This window comes from Carex rostrata, chromosome 15 (assembly GCF_964058835.1).
Source record: "Carex rostrata chromosome 15, lpCarRost1.2, whole genome shotgun sequence".
Taxonomy (NCBI): domain Eukaryota; kingdom Viridiplantae; phylum Streptophyta; class Magnoliopsida; order Poales; family Cyperaceae; genus Carex; species Carex rostrata.
In genome coordinates this window covers 3,163,925-3,183,538 of record NC_135932.1, presented here as the reverse complement: position 1 = coordinate 3,183,538, position 19,614 = coordinate 3,163,925, and the positions used below count along the sequence as shown (strand labels likewise).

Here is a 19,614-nt window from a genome sequence, read left to right as displayed (position 1 = left end):
TTAAGAAGTTCTAATATTATTCATATTAAACCAATACAAAGTTCAAATTGTCATTCAAAATATCCCTAATTCAAAAACTATCGATATATTTTATATTCAAAATATACCACTACCATATATTAATGCATGATACAAAATTTAATTGATATAGCGGTATAGCCCGCACATGTTCCATTGTATTGATATAGCTTAATAAAGTAAAAAAAGAAAAAAAAACCAATCTAGATATTAAGGCCCATTAAAATTGCAAAATCATGTTTTCAGAAAAAAAAAATTGCAAAATCATAACCCATGTAGCATAGCGGACCGCTATTGCCGCTACGCGCTATAGCGGACCGCTATAGCGGTCATAGCTTGATTAGCGCAGTTTTAGCCCGTAGCTTAGCTTTCTGGGTCCAAAACCGCTATAGCTAGCTATTTAGAAGCTTGAAAGGAATTAAAGCATCAATAAACCACAATTCCTCCATAGTTGTAATATCAAACGCAAAATTATTATAATCAGCAATCCAATTCCAAATTGTTCTAAAAAAGAGGCATTGCACAAACAAGTGATCTATTGTTTTAGGTGCCCCACAAAACTGACAAGCTACATCTAGCCATCCTCTTTTGCTCAAATTTACACTAGTCGGTATCTTATCCTGCTTAACAAGCCACAAGAAAATATTAATTTTAAATGGAATCTTTGCTTTCCAAATAGTATTAAAAGTAACATTTTGAATCCCTCCATACTCAAGCCAACTATAAAAAGAATTTACCGTAAATTTACCATTAGTATTCCATCTCCAACTCAAAGTATCAGTCGCATCAATATCCAAGTGCACTACCCTCATTTGAGAAACTAAACTATACAATTCATCCCTAAGTTCCCCTGTTAGTTGTCTCCTAAAAGCTAAGTTATTAATATTTCCATAATCTAGAACTGAAGCTAAGATATACCAATATTAGTTGCAACTGAAAACAACTGGGGATATATTATATTATAATACTTTTATTATCTGATTTTGAACCGCACAAGGCCCGGTCCATGACGATTTGTTTTAATTTTTTGCTTGATTGGGTCAAATTAAAATTAAATACACCATTTTATGAATGGAGATTTATATACTTGTACAGTTGTACTTCATTGATCGTACAAAATCTTTTTTTATACTCAATTAAAACCCGTTGAAGTTCTACATAAAAATAATATGTTTAGCTTGATTAGGTCAAATTAAAATTAGTTAATTCATCATTTTATGAAATGGAGATAAATATACTTTAAAAATATTCTATCCTACAATTAAAATCCGTTGAAGTTCTAAAAAAAATATATATCCGTTGAAGTAATTCAAAATTGGCTGACAACCACATTCCAACTAATTCAGGTTTAATGATTCAAATTTTCTTCGTTCAAAAGAAAAAAAAAAAACAAAAGAAAGTTGAAAAAAAAAAGGTTAACTTAAATCCTTTCAAGAAAAACCATCGTCTAATGACACACACATTTCTAATGGTTCCTATAAATTGTTATCTGGTTTTCAGTGTAGTATAAGATTTATGTATAGTATTCTTTTAGCTAATAACAAATTAATTGCTTGCGTGCTTCATTAACAAAGAAAATAAAGTAAGCATCTAATTACATTCATCAAATTTATCTACTTAACTATTTACTATTTATAATAACAAAATAAATGATCTTCCTCACATTAAAAAAAATAAAAAAGAATTACAAATCAGCCCCAATATTTCACTGAGTCCATATCCTCTGAGGTAATAAAATATTTCTGTTTAGATATGGACGTTCGATCAGAATCCATACCAATACCAATTCGGCCCGAAATAAAATGTGAGGGACTTTAATGTTCTTGCTGAGTTTTGATCAGAAAGTCGAATCTATACATAAATATTTTGTTCCCTTAGATGATATGAATTTATGTTTCATATGAAATATAGTCAGGTGTTTGTTATTTTTTGTGTTTATACATACATGATACATGATACATTATAGATTGTTAATACATTCACTGTTAGATGTTTTTATCTATTATATATCCTATTAACATTTGACACATGCATAATCAATACTTGTACTTCATTTTTAACTATTCAATATTAAATTTTGCAAGATCGAGAACTAGCTTTTGATCTAACAGCAAAAGCAATGTTCTCTGTCTAGGAAATCACAAGTTCAAATCCCGTATAGAAGAATTCTTTGTAAAAATTAAATAGTTAAGTAGTTTGACCTCTAACATTTACTAAAAATAATCTTGCAAAGTCAGATGCTTATGCTAAATTATGAACATCTTTCTTTGAAACATTAATGAATGTATTTATAAAAATTATGTAAAATCAGAATTGTAAAAAAAAAAAAAAGCGAAAAGGCAAGAAAAAATGTTGCTAATAGAGATGGATGAAAGGATGAACCGCGAAAAATAATTGAAAGCTAAATGGGAAAATTGACAAGCTACATCTCCTAGCCATCTCCTAGCCATCCTCTTTTGCTCAAATTATGTAAAAATGTCGCTAAAGGGGCATTGCACAAACAAGTGATCTATTGTTTTAGATGCCCCACAAAACTGATAAGCTACATCTCCTAGCCATCCTCTTTTGCTCAAATTTACTCTAGTCAGTATCTTATCCTGCTTAACAAGCCACAATAAAATATCAATTTTAAATGGAATCTTTGCTTTCCAAATAGTATTAAAAGTAACATTTTGAATCCCTCCATACTCAAGCCAACTATAAAAATAATTTACCGTAAATTTACCATTAGTATTCCATCTCCAACTCAAAGTATCTGTCGCGTCAATATCCAAGTGCATTACCCTCATTTGAGAAACTAAACTATACCATTCATCCCTAAGTTCTCCTGTTAGTTGTCTCCTAAAAGCTAAGTTAATATTCTCAGAATCTAGAACTGAAGCTACAGATATACCAATATTAGTTGCAACTGAAAACAACTGGGGATATATTATATTATAATACTTTTATTATCTGATTTTGAACCGCACAAGGCCCGGTCCATGACGATTTGTTTTAATTTTTTGCTTGATTGGGTCAAATTAAAATTAAATACACCATTTTATGAATGGAGATTTATATACTTGTACAGTTGTACTTCATTGATCGTACAAAATCTCTTTTTATACTCAATTAAAACCCGTTGAAGTTCTACATAAAAAGAATATGTTTGGCTTGATTAGGTCAAATTAAAATTAGTTGATTCATCATTTTATGAAATGGAGATAAATATACTTTAAAAATATTCTATCCTACAATTAAAATCCGTTGAAGTTCTAAAAAAAATATATATATCCGTTGAAGTTCTAAAAAATATATATATATCCGTTGAAGTTCTAAAAAATATATATATATCCGTTGAAGTAGTTCAAAATTGGCTGACAACCACGTTCCAACTAATTCAGGTTTAATGATTCAAATTTTCTTCTTTCAAAAGAAAAAAAAAAACAGGTTAACTTAAATCATTTCAAGAAAAACCATCGTCTAATGACACACACATTTCTAATGGTTCCTATAAATTGTTATCTGGTTTTCAGTGTAGTATAAGATTTATGTATAGTATTCTTTTAGCTAATAACAAATTGCTTGCGTGCTTCATTAACAAAGAAAATAAAGTAAGCATCTAATTACATTCATCAAATTTATCTACTTAACTATTTACTATTTATAATAACAAAATAAATGATCTTCCTCACATTAAAAAAAATAAAAAAGAATTACAAATCAGCCCCAATATTTCACTGAGTCCATATCCTCTGAGGTAATATAATATTTCTGTTTAAATATGGACGTTCGATCAGAATCCATACCAATACCAATTCGGCCCGAAATAAAATGTGAGTGACTTTAATATTCTTGCTGAGTTTTGATCAGAAAGTCCGAATCTATACATAAATATTTTGTTCCCTTAGATGATATGAATTTATGTTTCATATGAAATATAGTCAGGTGTTTGTTATTTTTTGTGTTTATACATACATGATACATGATACATGATACATGATACATTATAGATTGTTAATACATTCACTGTTAGATGTTTTTTTCTATTATCCTATTAACATTTGACACATGCATAATCAATACTTATACTTCATTTTTAACTATTCAATATTAAATTTTGCGAGATCGAGAACTAGCTTTTGATCTAAAAGCAAAAGCAATGTTCTCTGTCTAGGAAATCACAAGTTCAAATGCTGTATAGAAGAATTCTTTGTAAAAATTAAATAGTTAAGTAGCTTGACTTCTAACATTTACTAAAAATAATCTTGTAAAGTCAGATGCTTATGCTAAATTATGAACATCTTTCTTTGAAACATTAATTAATATATTTATAAAAATTATGTAAAATCAGAATTGTAAAAAAAAAAAAAAAGCGAAAAGGCAAGAAAAAATGTTGCTAATAGAGATAGACGAAAGTAGGAGTGTCAATGGGTACGGTACGGATCGGGTGGAGACATTTTCATACCCATACCCATTAAAATTGATCTTACCCATACCCTACTCATATCCATTAAAAATTGATCTTACCCTACCCTACCCTTACCCGTTAATATTATCGGGTAACGAAACGGTAGCGGGTGAATAACGGATAATACTAGTATAATAATTAGTTTTATTATATTTTACAAATTAAACATCAAAAACTCATTCATTTTAACACATATATAAGTGCATGTCTAATAAAAATAAAATAGATGTGCAATCAATTCCAACTAAATTAATTTTTATAAAGAATAAAAATTCAAAAACACGAATATACATTTAAGTGGGTTGGAAATTGAATTGAATATATATTTGGATTTTATAATTACCCTATAGGGTAACGGGTACGAAATAGTCATTACCCATACCCTTACCCATTTATTTAACGAAAAAAAATTCTTACCCATACCCATACCCAATAAGCTAACGAAAAAAAAATCTTATCCATACCCGTCTTATCGAATACGATACGGATCAGGTAAATGGTTGAAAAGGTACCATTGACACCCCTAGACGAAAGGATGAACAGCGAAAAATAATTGAAAGCTAGGGCCTGTTCGGATGCTCGGGTTTAAAACGGGATGGAATTTGATGGGGATGGGAACTCATTTTTAAAAAGGTGAAAACCCACGGGTATGGGTATGCATAGGATTAATTATGGGAATGTATTAAATTGAGTGTTTGGTTGTACCGTGGGATTAGTTATGGGAAATTCTATTTTTCTTTCTAAAATATTTGATATTATATAATTTTCTTTATTAATATATTATCAATAATGTAATTTAATAAATATATTAAATAATAACATAATATTTATTTTAAAATATATAATTAGAAAAAAAATGTTTATTAATTTTATTTATGAAATATAAATATTTATTCTTATAACTAAATAAATTGTATTTAATGAGATGAATGTAATCTAACTGTTATATTTAATAAAATGAATTTTTAGTTGTTTCATTTATTAATTGAATGAAATTGTTAATAAATCTTATATCTTAGAAAGTTGTTGTGATTTGTAAAATAATAATAATAATAATAGTAATAGTAATAATAATAATAATAATAATAATAATAATAATAATAATAATAATAATAATAATAATAATAATAATAATAATAAAAGATTGTTGTTCGGATCAATCTAATATGTGGTTGTTTAAATAAATTACAACTCTTTATTTAATTTTGAGTCAATAGTAAAGAGATGAGAGAACAAAGAGAGACGTGACAGCTTGTGGGAAAAAAAAAATTAAGTTTGAGTCAATAGTTTTTTTCCCATCAAATTACACTGACTCTCAAATCGAGGTGGGATCCAAAATAGGAACAAGTGGGCCAAAACTAAACATCCGAACACCTACAGGAAATATGATAGGAAATTCAATCAAATCCCATCAAAACCCCAACAGCCGAACATGCCCTAAATGGGAAAGGTGGTTGGGTTCCCGTGGGTCAAAAGTCTGAAGGTCAAAACACACAGGGTTGAATATTAAAAATTCGACAAGTGGAAAGCAAATAATTTTTAAAAAATAATACAATTTCTTATTCTCCCCCATTACGGCTTAATTAACGCATTTCATGTCAGACGAAGTAAAAGCGGTACTGAAATTTTGAATTTATAATTTTCAAGTTAAATTTAAATAACGTCTGGGATTTGAGCAAAATAAGCTATACCTATAGTGTTATTTTATATGTAATTGATTTGACAAATGATATGTTAAACTATCTTATTAAATCCGATTACATGTTGATTTAATAAATTGCTGATCTTCTTATTCATGTTTACGTAATAAAATATTTTAATTGACACATAAGTCGAATTATATCACTTCTTATTTTGCCACAAGATGATCTTTAGTTAAACATTTTTATCATTACTTATTTGTCTTGTACATCTCATTTTATCATTATGTCAACATGTAATATCATAAGTGGAGTCATGTATAATAAATGAGGGTTAATATTATGGATACCGTAAATAATTCACATACGCAACATGAAAAATTTATATAATTTACTTTATTTACATTTGATATCTATAACTTAAAAGTCTAACTCTGCTCCTGCGTAATATATTTAGTATACTGTGAGACTAAACATGTTACTTGTTAACCTGTAACTCAATTGTTAAACATGATACTTGTTTAGAAACTAAACATATATAACACTTGCTTTAGCTATTATTTCTGTTCGCGCCAACACATCAACATGCTATGAAGCATAGTAATTAAGAGACGCCAAATAATTTTAATGTGAGCCATTGGAACAAGGAACAGTACACTTTCTTTTTTGTTATATCAACCACACTGATAATCTTTGGTACTGTTTGGTTTCCCGACGAAACGTAAATGTGTGCACCGAAATACCGAATTGTTTATTTCGACTGAAATGCAATTCTTATTGAAATTCCTTTTTGTTTTCCCCTATTTGTACTATTAATAATTGCCTTATTATTTGACAATATATATATATTACCTTATTGCAACATAACATCCGGAATATATATTTTTTTTATTTCCGGAGTATGGTATGGACAAACCTCAAAATTTTGACACAACAATTTATCAATAAACTTGAAAAAATGAATCAGTGAAGAAGTTTATATATAGTTATCACATATTAGTGTTATCTCTTAATTAAAAAAAAAAATTGTGGAGAGAGATGCAACAAGTAACAAAAAGTAGGGGAAAAAAAAAACAAATTGAGTCTGATCAAAAAAAAATTCCCACAAAATAACGAAGAAACGAAAACAGAAATGGAAATTCACATTCAATCCCATCTCCACAAAAAGAGACAGCCGAACAGTCAATTGGAAAATTTTCCAACCAGACTCAATATCCCATCAATTTCTATATTTGAGATTACTTCCGAACAGGTCCAAGACTTAAGAGGAGTATACTTTCACTGGGTTTGACAAACAAAAATATAAATAGGTGGTTTTGAACTTCAAATCTAGCATTTCTTCAGAGAAATTATAATTTTTTAAACCAATAATTGATTCCACAAGTTTGATTAAAAAATTAATCGGGCTGAGTAGGACTGAACAAAGGATGTCCATTTTTTTATTCATAGACATAAAAATTGGTTGAGTCCCTTTGGTCAGAGGCTAAAGTGTTTTGTTATCTTTAATTTCTGTGATTTTAGAATTATCCGATTTTGACAACTTCTATAAGAACTTAATCAATGATTTGCTTTATAGTTTTCAAATTTATTTCGGACAAATTACATAATTCCTATAAATACCTCAAGGGGACGGAATCAGTACGTAGTTCAGTACTTGTGTTTTTTTTAATAATTTAATTATTATATTTCTAAAAATAAAAAAATTGAAGCATACCACTGTAACGCCATTCTAAAAATAAAAAAATTGAAGCACAACCATTCCTTTGACATTGACCTTGTAACGCCATTCTAATTTCTATTCATATAAATTTGAAATTATTTCAACAAGTCCTCTCATCAAACCTCATTCCATGGCCAATTCAAAGTACAAATCAAGTTTCATTTTCTCATCCAAACGCATATGCTACCTTGCATCTCTCCTCGCTGTAGCCATCGTGCTCACTCACGTTCTCCCTTCGTTTCTCAGCACATCGCCATCCCTTCAAATCATTGACAAGAAAGACGATGCTAAAATACCCGTAAACATCATAACTGCAGTCGACTCGATTGGAGCTAGACCAAGAGAACCCTTTACCGACCTAAAACTGGCCTATGACCGCTGGGACTCTGAGGTCGGTTGCTCTCTGTTCAGGGACAAGTTTAGGAGATGGAAGGTAAACAAAACGGCAGTGCAACAGACCGACAGTGGAGATTGCTCGAAGTTAAAACTTGACCATGTCAGCGTGCATGTTAAGATGGTGATGTGGATACCTGACAATTTGGACGGGTTGTATGAGTGTCGGTGCGGGTTGAGCTGTTTGTGGACCCGAAATGAGGCACTGGCCGACCAGGCTGATGTGGGCTTGTACCAGTTTTACGGTCCGCCAGAGACTGTAAGGCTTTTGACACAATTTCAAGTATATATATATATTATATAGCAAAATAGAATTGTAAATGTTCAAGCTCATTATGTCATTGTGTAGAGAAAAACTGGGGAGCCGCTAAGAGCCTTCGTAGAATTGGAGGCGTGGAGAGCACCGACAGGGCACGAGGATATCTTCATCAGCTATCATTCCAGTAGCGACGTCCAAGCGACCTATGCCGGCAAGGCTTTTCACACCATGCACAGTTACAATGTGGCCAACAAGAAGCGAGATGTACTCTCTCATGCATCCTCTACATTTCTTTTATTTTTTTGGAGAAGTTTGATCAAACATTACATGTTTCCTTAAAAATTTAAAATCTTATCCCCTTGTTAATAGTCTTTATGAAAATCTTATGGTAAAATTTGTATTGACTATTGCAATTTTGACTATCTAACATCACTGAACATACATCTATTTTTATGGCAGGATGTGTTGGTCTACTGGTCTTCATCGAGATGCCTTGATTCCCGGGATGCGACGGCCAAATCCTTCCTGTCCCACGTGCCGCACCACTCCTTTGGCCGCTGCCTCAACAATGTAGGAGGCGATGACAAGGCTCTGGAGATTTACCCAGACTGTCAGATGAGGGATAACCCGGTTCCACACTGGTGGGATCACCTCCACTGTTCCATGTCACACTACAAGTTCGTGCTGGCCATTGAGAACACATGGACCGAGAGCTATGTCTCCGAGAAATTGTTCTATCCCTTGGACGCCGGCGCAGTGCCGATCTATTTCGGCGCACCAAATGTATGGGACCTTGTGCCTCCCAATTCGATCATTGATGCATCCAAGTTTGAGTCGATTGAGAAGTTGGCGGAGTACGTTAAGGCCGTCGCAGAAGATCCTGTGGCTTACGCAGAGTTTCATGCGTGGAGACGGTGTGGTGTGTTGGGAAATTACGGTAAGGTACGGTTGGCGAGCCTCGACACATTGCCGTGCCGGCTTTGCGAGTATGCTAGCATGAAAGGTGGAAGGAATGCCACTGCAACACAATGAGCTTTTATGTTTTGCATTCAAACTTGGGTAGTTTTATTTTTTAATTAATTGTTCACAAGTTATTTGATTTATTCTCTGCTCTGGTAATTAATTTAGTAATAATCAGTAAGTGTAAAGATCAGAGATGTATTCATTCAATAAACAATTTAGTTCCATTATTTCCAAGCAAACATTACTGTCTCAACAAATTAATTTATAGACTTTCTATTATAAAGAAATCACTGACGAAATTGCAGATTTGTGAAGGACATAAAAGAAAATAATAATTTTGAATAAATCACACAGATAATCTTATAAATCCAGATTATTTATACTTAACGCTATACTTATTCGTCGAATTATAATGCAAGAAAGCGACATAATAATATCATTCAACTTTAAACTCTGATCATTATTTGCGAAATGACATTTTCCCAGAGCGGTATTGGGAAATTTTGCAGAAACTAGGGTATTAGAAAAAAAAAATTCTCTATGTTACAACAAGATTAGTAGTAAAATAATTAGAGCAGTGTCCTAAATGAAGAATATGTATATTAATTTCTCTATCCTTATTTCAAAAAAAAAGTTTCACAATATGATGTCCGTGCCAAATTTCCTACTTACAACTTGTTTCGCAACCGTTTTTCCAAAAGCATCGGCCTAATTTTTTTTTTTTTGGTCTATGGAAAAATGACCTTATGACTTATGAGATCACAGTTAGACCGGATGTGATAAGAGATAAGACACTATTTGTGAAACATTTTATACAGCGAATATTTCGAATATATGTGGATAGTATGTTAAAAAGAACAGTTTTTTTTTTTTTTAATTTAGTATTATTAAAATGAACCGCAAAAATGCTACGGTTCTTTGGAAATTTTTCTTCGCCAATACTATAGGCTGAGCGAATTAAATAAAAGAACCATAATAATAAAAAAAAAAAAAACAAGAGATCAATCAAATAATTCTGTCAAAAAAAATTGTGCATTTTAACATTACTGCTACAATCTGTATCAATTTTTAGTTGTGCGGCTGATTAGTGACCCTTAGTACTTCGTCGACTGGAAAATATGATATTTATTTAATTAATGCTTTCATTTGCAGTAAAAGGAAATCACCCAAGAAAAATGGTGGTGAATAATTATTTATATTGCCAACAAAGATTCTGAAAGAAAAAAACAGTCGGTACAAAAATAATATGGGAAAATTTCACCATTTGGCATTCTCATTCTAGAACCTCAATTTTTTACCAAAGTAACAATATTTTTGAGCTCATGCAAAACGGTACGCATTCCTTCAAAAGAGTAAACAAAAATTGAGTACAAGTGAAAGCTTTTCGTTCAGACAAAATTCCTAAACCCTATTCCTATGTGTCAACATTGAACCAATTTTACGCTTTCTAATTGAAAGATGGCAAAACCACAAATTTAACAATTGTGGAATGATGCCAATAAATTTACCACAAATGGAAATAAGTTGCCCCCGTCTCCAACTGACTCATTTGCAAAACCAATCTTCCTCCAGTGTGCCTCATCATAAACAACAACTCCAAATTATCAAGTTCGAGACAAATGAAAAGCATCTTTGCAAAATCGACTTAGGCTGGCTTCTCTCTGCTATAACACACTTTTACATAAATATTAACAAGGTGTAATTTAGTCACCAAATCAAGAAGATCTAATTGCCTACCTTAAATTATTCTGATTAAAAGACCAGGAGCAAAATCTATCTTGCACTCCTTTCGGCATTCTTCTTTCTTTTATTTTTTGGCTTAACGGCATCCTTCAAGCTCTTTGGAGGGCTGTTTTGTTGATGAATCGCACTGGAGACACCAGTTGCACCGGAAATTTGGTCATTTCTTAAATCGGGTTTAGATTCCTCATCTGTCTGCATAATTTGATCTTCATTCAGTTCGTTGCTCGTACCTACTGTACCTGCATTGTGTTTTGAGTTTCAAAAAAGAAGGCCAACACATATAATAAGGTTACAAATATACTGCAATTTCTCTCTTTGAAAAATCTACCATTTTTAACTGGAGTGCAACGACTACTAGCATTTTGTAGGTTCTTTGCAAACTAAATTAGTGAAACATATACTAGTCAATAAAACAGTGGATTTAAATGAATTACCAGGTAACTGAGAGGAGCTTATACTAGGTGCGCTTGTTGAATAAGGATCCCTGCACAAAATTTATAAAGAGGTGAAGGATAACAACAAAAACAGCAGTGCTAAGATAAGCATGCCAATAATATACAAAATACAAAAATAAACTACTGCGAAAGACAGAATCTAGTTTTAAATTGTTTACCGAATTAAGAGAACAAGAAAATAATACCAAATTTTAGGGCGGCCAACAGACGCATCGGCATTGGTACGACTTGTTGAAGCTTGATTGGGGCTGCTCTCCATATCACCATCAGAGTTTTTCATCTTTTCAAAGGAAGCTTCCTTCATTGCCACATCTGGTACAGTAATTTTCTGAGCAACCAACAAGGGGTGCCGCTTCACCTTCTTAAGTGCTACCTCAGCATTATAGGTTTCGACCTGTAAAGACAAAAAAGAATATATTAGCTACTTAGCTATAGGTTCAGCTACCAATACATATAGTGATATACTGGCAGAATGCTAAGCTCCCTGTATGTACCAGCAAATCAGATTTTTTTAGCTAAATTTGCAAGTCCATACCAGTAACAGAGTACTAACAAATTTAAGTTCAAATATCTATACAGTGGCCTGTGCCATTAATGGATAACCAATGTAACAATCATTTTATCCCCTATTGGGTTTCCAATACTTTTAATAGAAAAGGACCAGGAACTGGTATTGATCATTACAGGATTGCAAAGTTTGTTGTATAACTTCCATTTCAGACTAGTACAGTACCAATATGAGTCCAGATCCTCTGAAGTAACTCAAATTTTGAGTTTAGATCCGGAACGACTGATCAGAATCAATGCACGGGAATCCTTTAATATTCGGGCCAAAACAGATCTGACGGTCAGGATCTAAACTCAAAATTGAGTTACTTTAGGTTAAGCGAGTATGTACCAATATGGGGCATAAAAACAAAACATGGTCCTGCAGGGCTTACGGCTTCTTTAATTTTTGTGGTCATTTCAGCGGCTTTTAAAGAGGCAATACGTAAACATCGCACGACATCACTTGACAGAATGCCGTCACTTCCCGCCTTCTGTATTGCGCAAACTTCGCCATTTGAATTCATGGTAACTGTCATTCTACCTCCCATCACCGCCTCTTCTTTGTAAGTAGGGTCGATAACCTAAAAGAAATGCAGTTAAAAACCCAATGATTACATAAAATTTAATGCAATGACAAAATGTCATGTTAGAAAATACCAAGGTATTGCCTTCACTGAAGAATGCAAATGTCACCGCTATGGGGAAATGGTGTATTGTCAGTGCGATTGGATCTCTCTCCTGTACAGCCAAAGATTTGGAACAGAAAGCATCAATATATAATATAGAAGTTTGAAGTAAAAATATTCATCAAGATAAAAGAGCATTATTTATATGGGCAAAAATCAGCAAATCCAAAAAAACATCATGTTTCGATTAGAAAGCACCAAGATAATCACTTGGAAAACCAAAAAAACAAAGAGTGAGAGAAAAGGATCATTGGCTGCAAGAACACCATAGCTCACCAGACTAGAAACCTAAACATAGAAACCTACGCAAAACCCATTTTTACAAGAGGGGCATTAAATAATATTTTAAATCCGTAAGCACTAAAACAAACCTCGGGATCATGCACAATAATTTCTTGACTATCACCACCACCAACTGAGCACTCAGGTCTCCGAAAGGTTGAAAGAGCAGCTAAGGCAGCAATATTTGCCGCATCTATGAGATTCCTGGTTAGTGAAATTAATTTAAAAATTCTTTAGTTCTTTAATAACTTGTCAGCAGATGACTCCAACTTTAATTGAAGGTATTGTATGAAAACAAAAGATATAACAATATATGCATGTATTCAAGTATACCCTCCGTTATCTATGATATGAAGGTCGACGCGAATAGCCCACACTGATTTCCCAGCCACAACACACAAGGATTCCATATCAACTGCTCTACTTTCCCTGTAATAGAAATGTATATAAATTTTCCCTCTTTTGAGTTGCAACAGGGAGTGAAATAACAACACAACTTAAGCAAGTGTAATTAACAGTTCCACAAATAAATTATAAACTGTGTACAGCATGAGAAGCTACAATGTCTGTACCAAGCCAAGTATGGTTCATGAACTGGTACCACTACATTACCGGATGCGGATGATATCACATACCTGCATAATCTTTTTTATTTTAATCTTTCTTCCATGTGCATGTCTTTGCGGTTCGTTTAGGGTTTTGTCATTTTTTTCTTTCTCAGCATTAGTTTACCAATTATTTACAAATGTTTAGAGAACAACTTCATATGTTATACAAAGTAAATATGAAGAGCAGAAAAAACAAAAAACCTTAAACCACGGTCAACCACGCGACCAAGCTCTATGGCTGATTCGCCGGGCCTGCCTGGCTCAAAGGAAGGATCGGCCATGGGAGAGAACTCAGTAAAAATGGCAAGTGTGCCTTCATTCGACCTATCTCTGTACGGTTGCACTAGTTGACCCGTTACATAGCCCATCACATGGGTCTCACCGAGCTGTACCTCCGATGAACCATCCTCCCTGCAATTTTATGTGAATAAAAATCTCAATTGTTCATAAATGACGACATTTTCAAATTCAACATTCTCAAACTAAAACCCATGGATAAATGCCAGAACAGTTATGCAAAGAGGACACTGTGTACCTGCCGAATTTGATAGTGAGACGTCGATAGTCATAGAGACGGCGCCCGTCAACTCGAATCTCCGATCGAAGCGCCTCTTCTATGAATTGCTTCTCGTTTATTGTAGGCCTCCACGTATTTCCCCATCTCTGCTCCATTAATAACGCTCTCGCGCACTACAGAGAGATAGATAGATATCTAGAGAGAGTGAGAGAGGCGCAGTTGGTCGCCGGAATAGTGAAAGTGAACAAACTGAGAGAAGGCGAGGGGGGGGGGGGGGGGGGGGGGGGCTTTGGCGTTAGGGTTTTAGCAAGGATAGTGATTCGAATGAAGAACTGAGAAAAGATACAAACAGGATTTGTTATACAAACCAATCTGGATGCAAATTATTAGTTAATCAGAGCCCGATTAAAATGAGCAGATATAGAGGCCTGCTTTTTTGAAACGGGCCAGACAGGCCTTGGGCCTATTATTTTATTTTTTATTATTTAGGCAAGTAGCCCGTAGGTTGAGAAACAAAATGATTGGAACCAGAAGTTCAGACTTCAGAAGCGACTCGACTCGAGAAAATCATTTTGGCGCATTTGGTGCCCATTGGAGTATTCATTTGTTAAGCAGAGTTGTTTCAAAGTTTAATTCATTTGTAATTCATTTTCTCAATATTAGTTTATGGAACCTAGAAATTATAGATTGGAAGCGGTGTAATTTAATTCAGTGTAGATGCTACGGTACTATGTATAGGCGTACAGCGCAGAGGCAGAACTAGAAAATTTTGATAGGAGGGCTAAAAATTAAAATACAAAAATTGTAGCTAGTGAAAATTGAACCCAAGCTCTTTCCAACACTACATAAGTCCTTACTACTAGACTAAAGTGAATATGTGATGATTTATAAGAGGGGCTGAACTATATAAAATGTTCCAAAAAAATAAATTTTAATTAAATCTTAGTATATATAATTAATATTTTAAAATTATAGAGGTGGCTTAGCCACTTTTTGATTGGCTTTAGATCCGCTCCTGGTGTAGCGCACATCTGTGGATCCATATCTTCACTTGCAAAGTTTAAACAGTCAATTCATACCACTTGATACAAAAATTTATATTATTTTACAATTATTTAGATAGATAGAAAATCACTTGATGTAAAAATTTTAGACCATGTTCACAAGTGGCAACTATTTGCTTAGGTTGGATGAGGGATCAGATCATTAGATTATGCGAGTATGTATTGTGTTCTTTTAGCAATTACTTTTAAGAAATAGCGATAATGTAATTGAGATACAGTCTCCTTGATTTAAAGTCTCGGTTGTGTATCTTTTCATCGATACAAATGTCGGTGACAATTGTCACCGATCTTAAAAATGAATTCAGGACCATACGAAAGTAGTGATTTTCTAGCCTCACTCCAATTTTAAGTTAAAAAGGTATTGATACGTTAAAAAAAACAGAGTTATTTGAGAGATTTATTTCTCAACATTTGTAAGTTACAACATCTTACAATAATTCAGTGTTATAATTTTTAAAGTTTAAACAGTTGATCCAAATCGTTGAATGTAATTTCTATATTTACATGCAATTGGAGATCAAATTTTATATTTTTTTTTGTTCTTTTAATACTTATTAAGTATTTTACAAAAGTATTGTTTCAGTGGTCCAGAATTATCTATAAAACACAAATTTTGTAAAATACTTAATAAATAAATAGTAAAAAGATTAAAAAAAATGTAAAATTCGATCTCCAAGCACATTTTTAATATCGAGATCATATTGAACGGGATTGACTATTTAGACTTTAAAAATTACAAAACCAAATTGTTGTAAGATATAATGACTTAAAAATATTATAAATAGATCCCTCCTCAAATTTAATATACAAAATCACAATTTTTAAATTTATGAGAGAAATTCAATCCTCTTTCTCCATCACTATCATTTTCTCCCGAATTTAACCTCCAGAATTATTAGGATGACTTTTTGAAACAGTCATGTGTATTTTGTCTCCACAGACACTAAATATGGATACCAGACTTGTTAGACTTGTCCATTATAGGTAATCTCTTTTATTACCCTTTGCCCTTTTCAAATAATGAAGTATGGAACTATAATTTAAGAAACTTTAATAACCAACCCTTTATCCGATGACAAAAATGCATATTTGAATCTCAAACAAAAAGTTCATAGACAGTTGGCTGGATTGAATCTCTACCCTCTTCTTTAAAACTTTAAGAAAATAATTAATTCTGGCTTAATGTGCATATCGTAATATTTGATTTATTAATATTTTTTTTTTTATATTCCACTGTAACCATTTAATCGGTTTCATAAAATATGGTTTTTCTACATTGTTTTAACTGAGTAAAATAGATGTGAATGGTTCTCAATTTTGGTACCAATTTGATACAATTATCATTAACATGCTAGTTCATGGGAGGAAAAAAATTATGTTTGGTTGTGGTCTAAATCATGGAATAAAGAGTTTAGGCCTCAGTGTTGCCATCAAATATAATTTAATTGAGCCGAACTAAGATGAAATAAGTCAAGCTTTAAACTAGTCTAACGTACACAAAATTAAGCCACATGTCAATATGGCTTAACGTTTAGTCTCTTATGTGGCCTAACTTTTTTTTTCTTTTTTTCTTTTTTTCACATGATCTTGCATTTGTGTACACTTGGAGTCTCTTGATTGATCAATCAAAAGCTGTGATAATTTTTTTCTCTTCTCACTTGTTTCCATTTGGCTTTGATTGATAAAAAATAGTTATCAATGAACCAGCTTGATTACTCGAGAAAATTAGCTTTTCTTAAAGCAAATATACTTAATTTTCACAGATTTTCTTTTATCTTGATGATTAAAAAGCGCGATCAATGAACTAGCCTAATTACATTTAGCATGTACAAATTAAAAAAAAAAAAAAAGATTAGATCTAACATGAACTCTTGTAAGATATTGCTACTATGCAATTGCATTTGAATCTTGCTGAAATTATGTAATGATATTATTTCACATTCCTTCTATTGATTTTTACTGTAATGTTTGAAATTATACAATTTTGTAATATTTTTGTAGTAATTATATATTTCTGTGCTATTTCTCATTCCTTGTAAGAAATCACGTGACTCGTAATTTGTACTACTATGTTTCAACTATAATTAAGCTGGTACTATAAAAGCTTGTTTGAACTGATACCAGTCTTTTGTATTATGTTTTGGAATAATAAAAATTGAAATTAATTCAATTTTCTTTGTTTTGTTTTTGTAGTACAATCAAGTTAAGTAAAGTAAATAAACCAAAATAAAGTTAATAGAAAAGGTAAGTCAGAAAAGGTTGCAAGACCTACATAATTTTTCCGTTGAGCTTATTACCTAAATTATTACAGTTAGTGGACCCCAAAAAAATAAAATATAAAAAAAATCCATACTTTAGGCTACTAAAATCTAATCAAACAATAAATAATTTAAAACATGACATAACTTTAGTACTCAATCAAACATGAATAACTTAGGCCACAGGACCGGATCCAGGATTTTTGTCAGGAGGGAGGAGGCAAAAAAATATCGAATCGGGTTTAAATAGCTAATCGGATTTAAACTCATTAACGAATTGGGTATTCGATAAAAAAAATATATTTTGGCTTATATTTTTCAATGCTCTTGACTTGTAATTTCTGATGCTTTAACTTATAATTCTAATTATCTATCATAATTCAAAAAATTTATTTTGATTTTAACACTAAATTTAATCCGAATTACAAATCAAACATTCAGAGGAGGACAAAAAAAATTTCAGAAAGGACAAAATCAATAAGTACCAATGGATCACCACTAAAATTTAAAATTCAGAGGGAACGACTGCCTCCCTTGTTACATGCTAGGTCTGCCCCTGTTAGATTAACCTAAGCGAAGTTAACTAACTTAGACCTCCTAAACTCTAGATCTCACCAAGCACCACCTTAGTTTTTTTTTTTTTGTCTTCCTTTCTTTGCAGGGGAAAGATTCGAATGGTATTTACTATCAGCGTGTTTATTTTTAGCATTGAATCAAGAATCTACGCATAATAAAAGAAATACGATTAATATTGTTGACATTGAAATTTTATTTAGCACGAAGAACCTTCCATTATAGTCCTCAAACAACAACCAAATTGTTAATAGTAAGCCACACCTGTTTTGAAGCTCCCATTAACAGACACACAACTAAAACCGTAAAAATGAAGTTGTGTTAGGTTTTTCTATTAGAGGTATTATCCGAAGTGTTAACTTTTTTTTTTTTTCAAATTTTTAAGATTTATGATAACTTCAAAATTAGCAAATTTTCTTTAAAAAAATATTATAATTTTCACACTGACAAAATTATAGATTTTCATCCATTGATTGTCAATCGCTAGCAGTTTTAATTTTTTATCCAACGTGACAATTTTTAATTAATTTTAAAAATAAAAATGTTCAATGACAATTGTATTTAATTATATTCTACTTTCTTTGATATAGATGTTGTGGTTCTTTCTTGAATGATAGAAGATGTCAAATTCTGAATTATTATGTAATTAATGCAGGATAAGTTTGTAGAAACTAGAAAGGAAAACTGCCTTGTGTTTGAGGATAGTTCAAAATAGTGCTTCAATAATATTCCTCTTTTGAACTAATAAGAGTTAGGTGGCAAAATATAATTTTAGTTTGAGAAATTAAATGCTAGTGGTCCCCAAATGTATTCCTCACATAAAGTCACCACAATTGGCCGTTTGATTTTTGATGTATTAGCAATTATTATTTATTATGTTTTTTGAGTAAGAAGATCAATCCCACAAGAAACACATTTTCAATTTTTAGATAATAAATACGGACTCTTACAAAGACAATTTGCTCAATTATTAATCAATAATATCGTCCTCTTAAATGAGAGCAGCTATAGGTGGCAATTGGAAAAATAAATTGTTTAATTGGATTTTATTATTCAGCCTCAAGTATTTTAGCGTATGAGTTATGAACTAATCTTTCATACATTTTTTTTGTGGTGGTACCACATCAATGCAATAAGTTCTGGAATCTATGGTGGTATGGTCCATTCGGTGTCTATTTGGAATATGGAGGGTCCGCTTTAAGATTCGTATCAAATTAAAATGAACGACTCAGATATTAGACAGCCAGGTATTGCACTGGATCTGAATTCTGCACTTATTTTTTATTTATTTTTCTGATACTTCATTAAGGTTTGGATCCCTACTCCTTGAATAATTGCTTAAATAATGATGATTAGAATTAATTTAAAGCTTAAGAATCTCCAAGCAATAATTATTCTGTATATTTCATCAATCATCATCCTTGAAGATAAAAGCA

At 32.0% G+C, this 19,614-nt stretch overlaps 2 protein-coding genes across 5 annotated transcripts; one reads left to right on the top strand and one right to left on the bottom strand.

Annotated features, from left to right (window-relative positions):
• The first annotated feature begins 7,949 nt into the window (after positions 1-7,949).
• Positions 7,950-9,670, top strand: LOC144566465 (alpha-(1,4)-fucosyltransferase-like). Its single transcript, XM_078316489.1, has 3 exons — positions 7,950-8,480; positions 8,571-8,744; positions 8,940-9,670. The coding sequence occupies exons 1-3, from the start codon at positions 7,959-7,961 to the stop codon at positions 9,510-9,512; spliced, it is 1,269 nt and encodes a 422-aa protein (XP_078172615.1). The 5' UTR covers positions 7,950-7,958; the 3' UTR covers positions 9,513-9,670.
• Positions 9,671-10,688: 1,018 nt separating this feature from the next.
• LOC144566091 (exosome complex component RRP45A-like) lies at positions 10,689-14,643 on the bottom strand. 4 transcript variants are annotated; one of them, XM_078315961.1, is made up of 10 exons: positions 14,302-14,643; positions 13,968-14,177; positions 13,492-13,587; positions 13,248-13,362; positions 12,848-12,928; positions 12,583-12,771; positions 11,827-12,035; positions 11,621-11,670; positions 11,181-11,425; positions 10,689-11,107 (listed from the first exon to the last, which is right to left on the bottom strand). In XM_078315961.1, exons 1-9 carry the CDS (start codon positions 14,436-14,438, stop codon positions 11,217-11,219), a joined length of 1,296 nt encoding a protein of 431 aa, XP_078172087.1. In that variant the 5' UTR covers positions 14,439-14,643; the 3' UTR covers positions 10,689-11,107; positions 11,181-11,216. The 4 variants fall into 4 exon arrangements, with proteins under 4 accessions (XP_078172087.1, XP_078172088.1, XP_078172086.1 ...); XM_078315962.1 differs by having other exon boundaries at positions 10,689-11,104; XM_078315963.1 differs by having other exon boundaries at positions 11,059-11,117.
• Between the last annotated feature and the right edge of the window lie 4,971 nt (positions 14,644-19,614).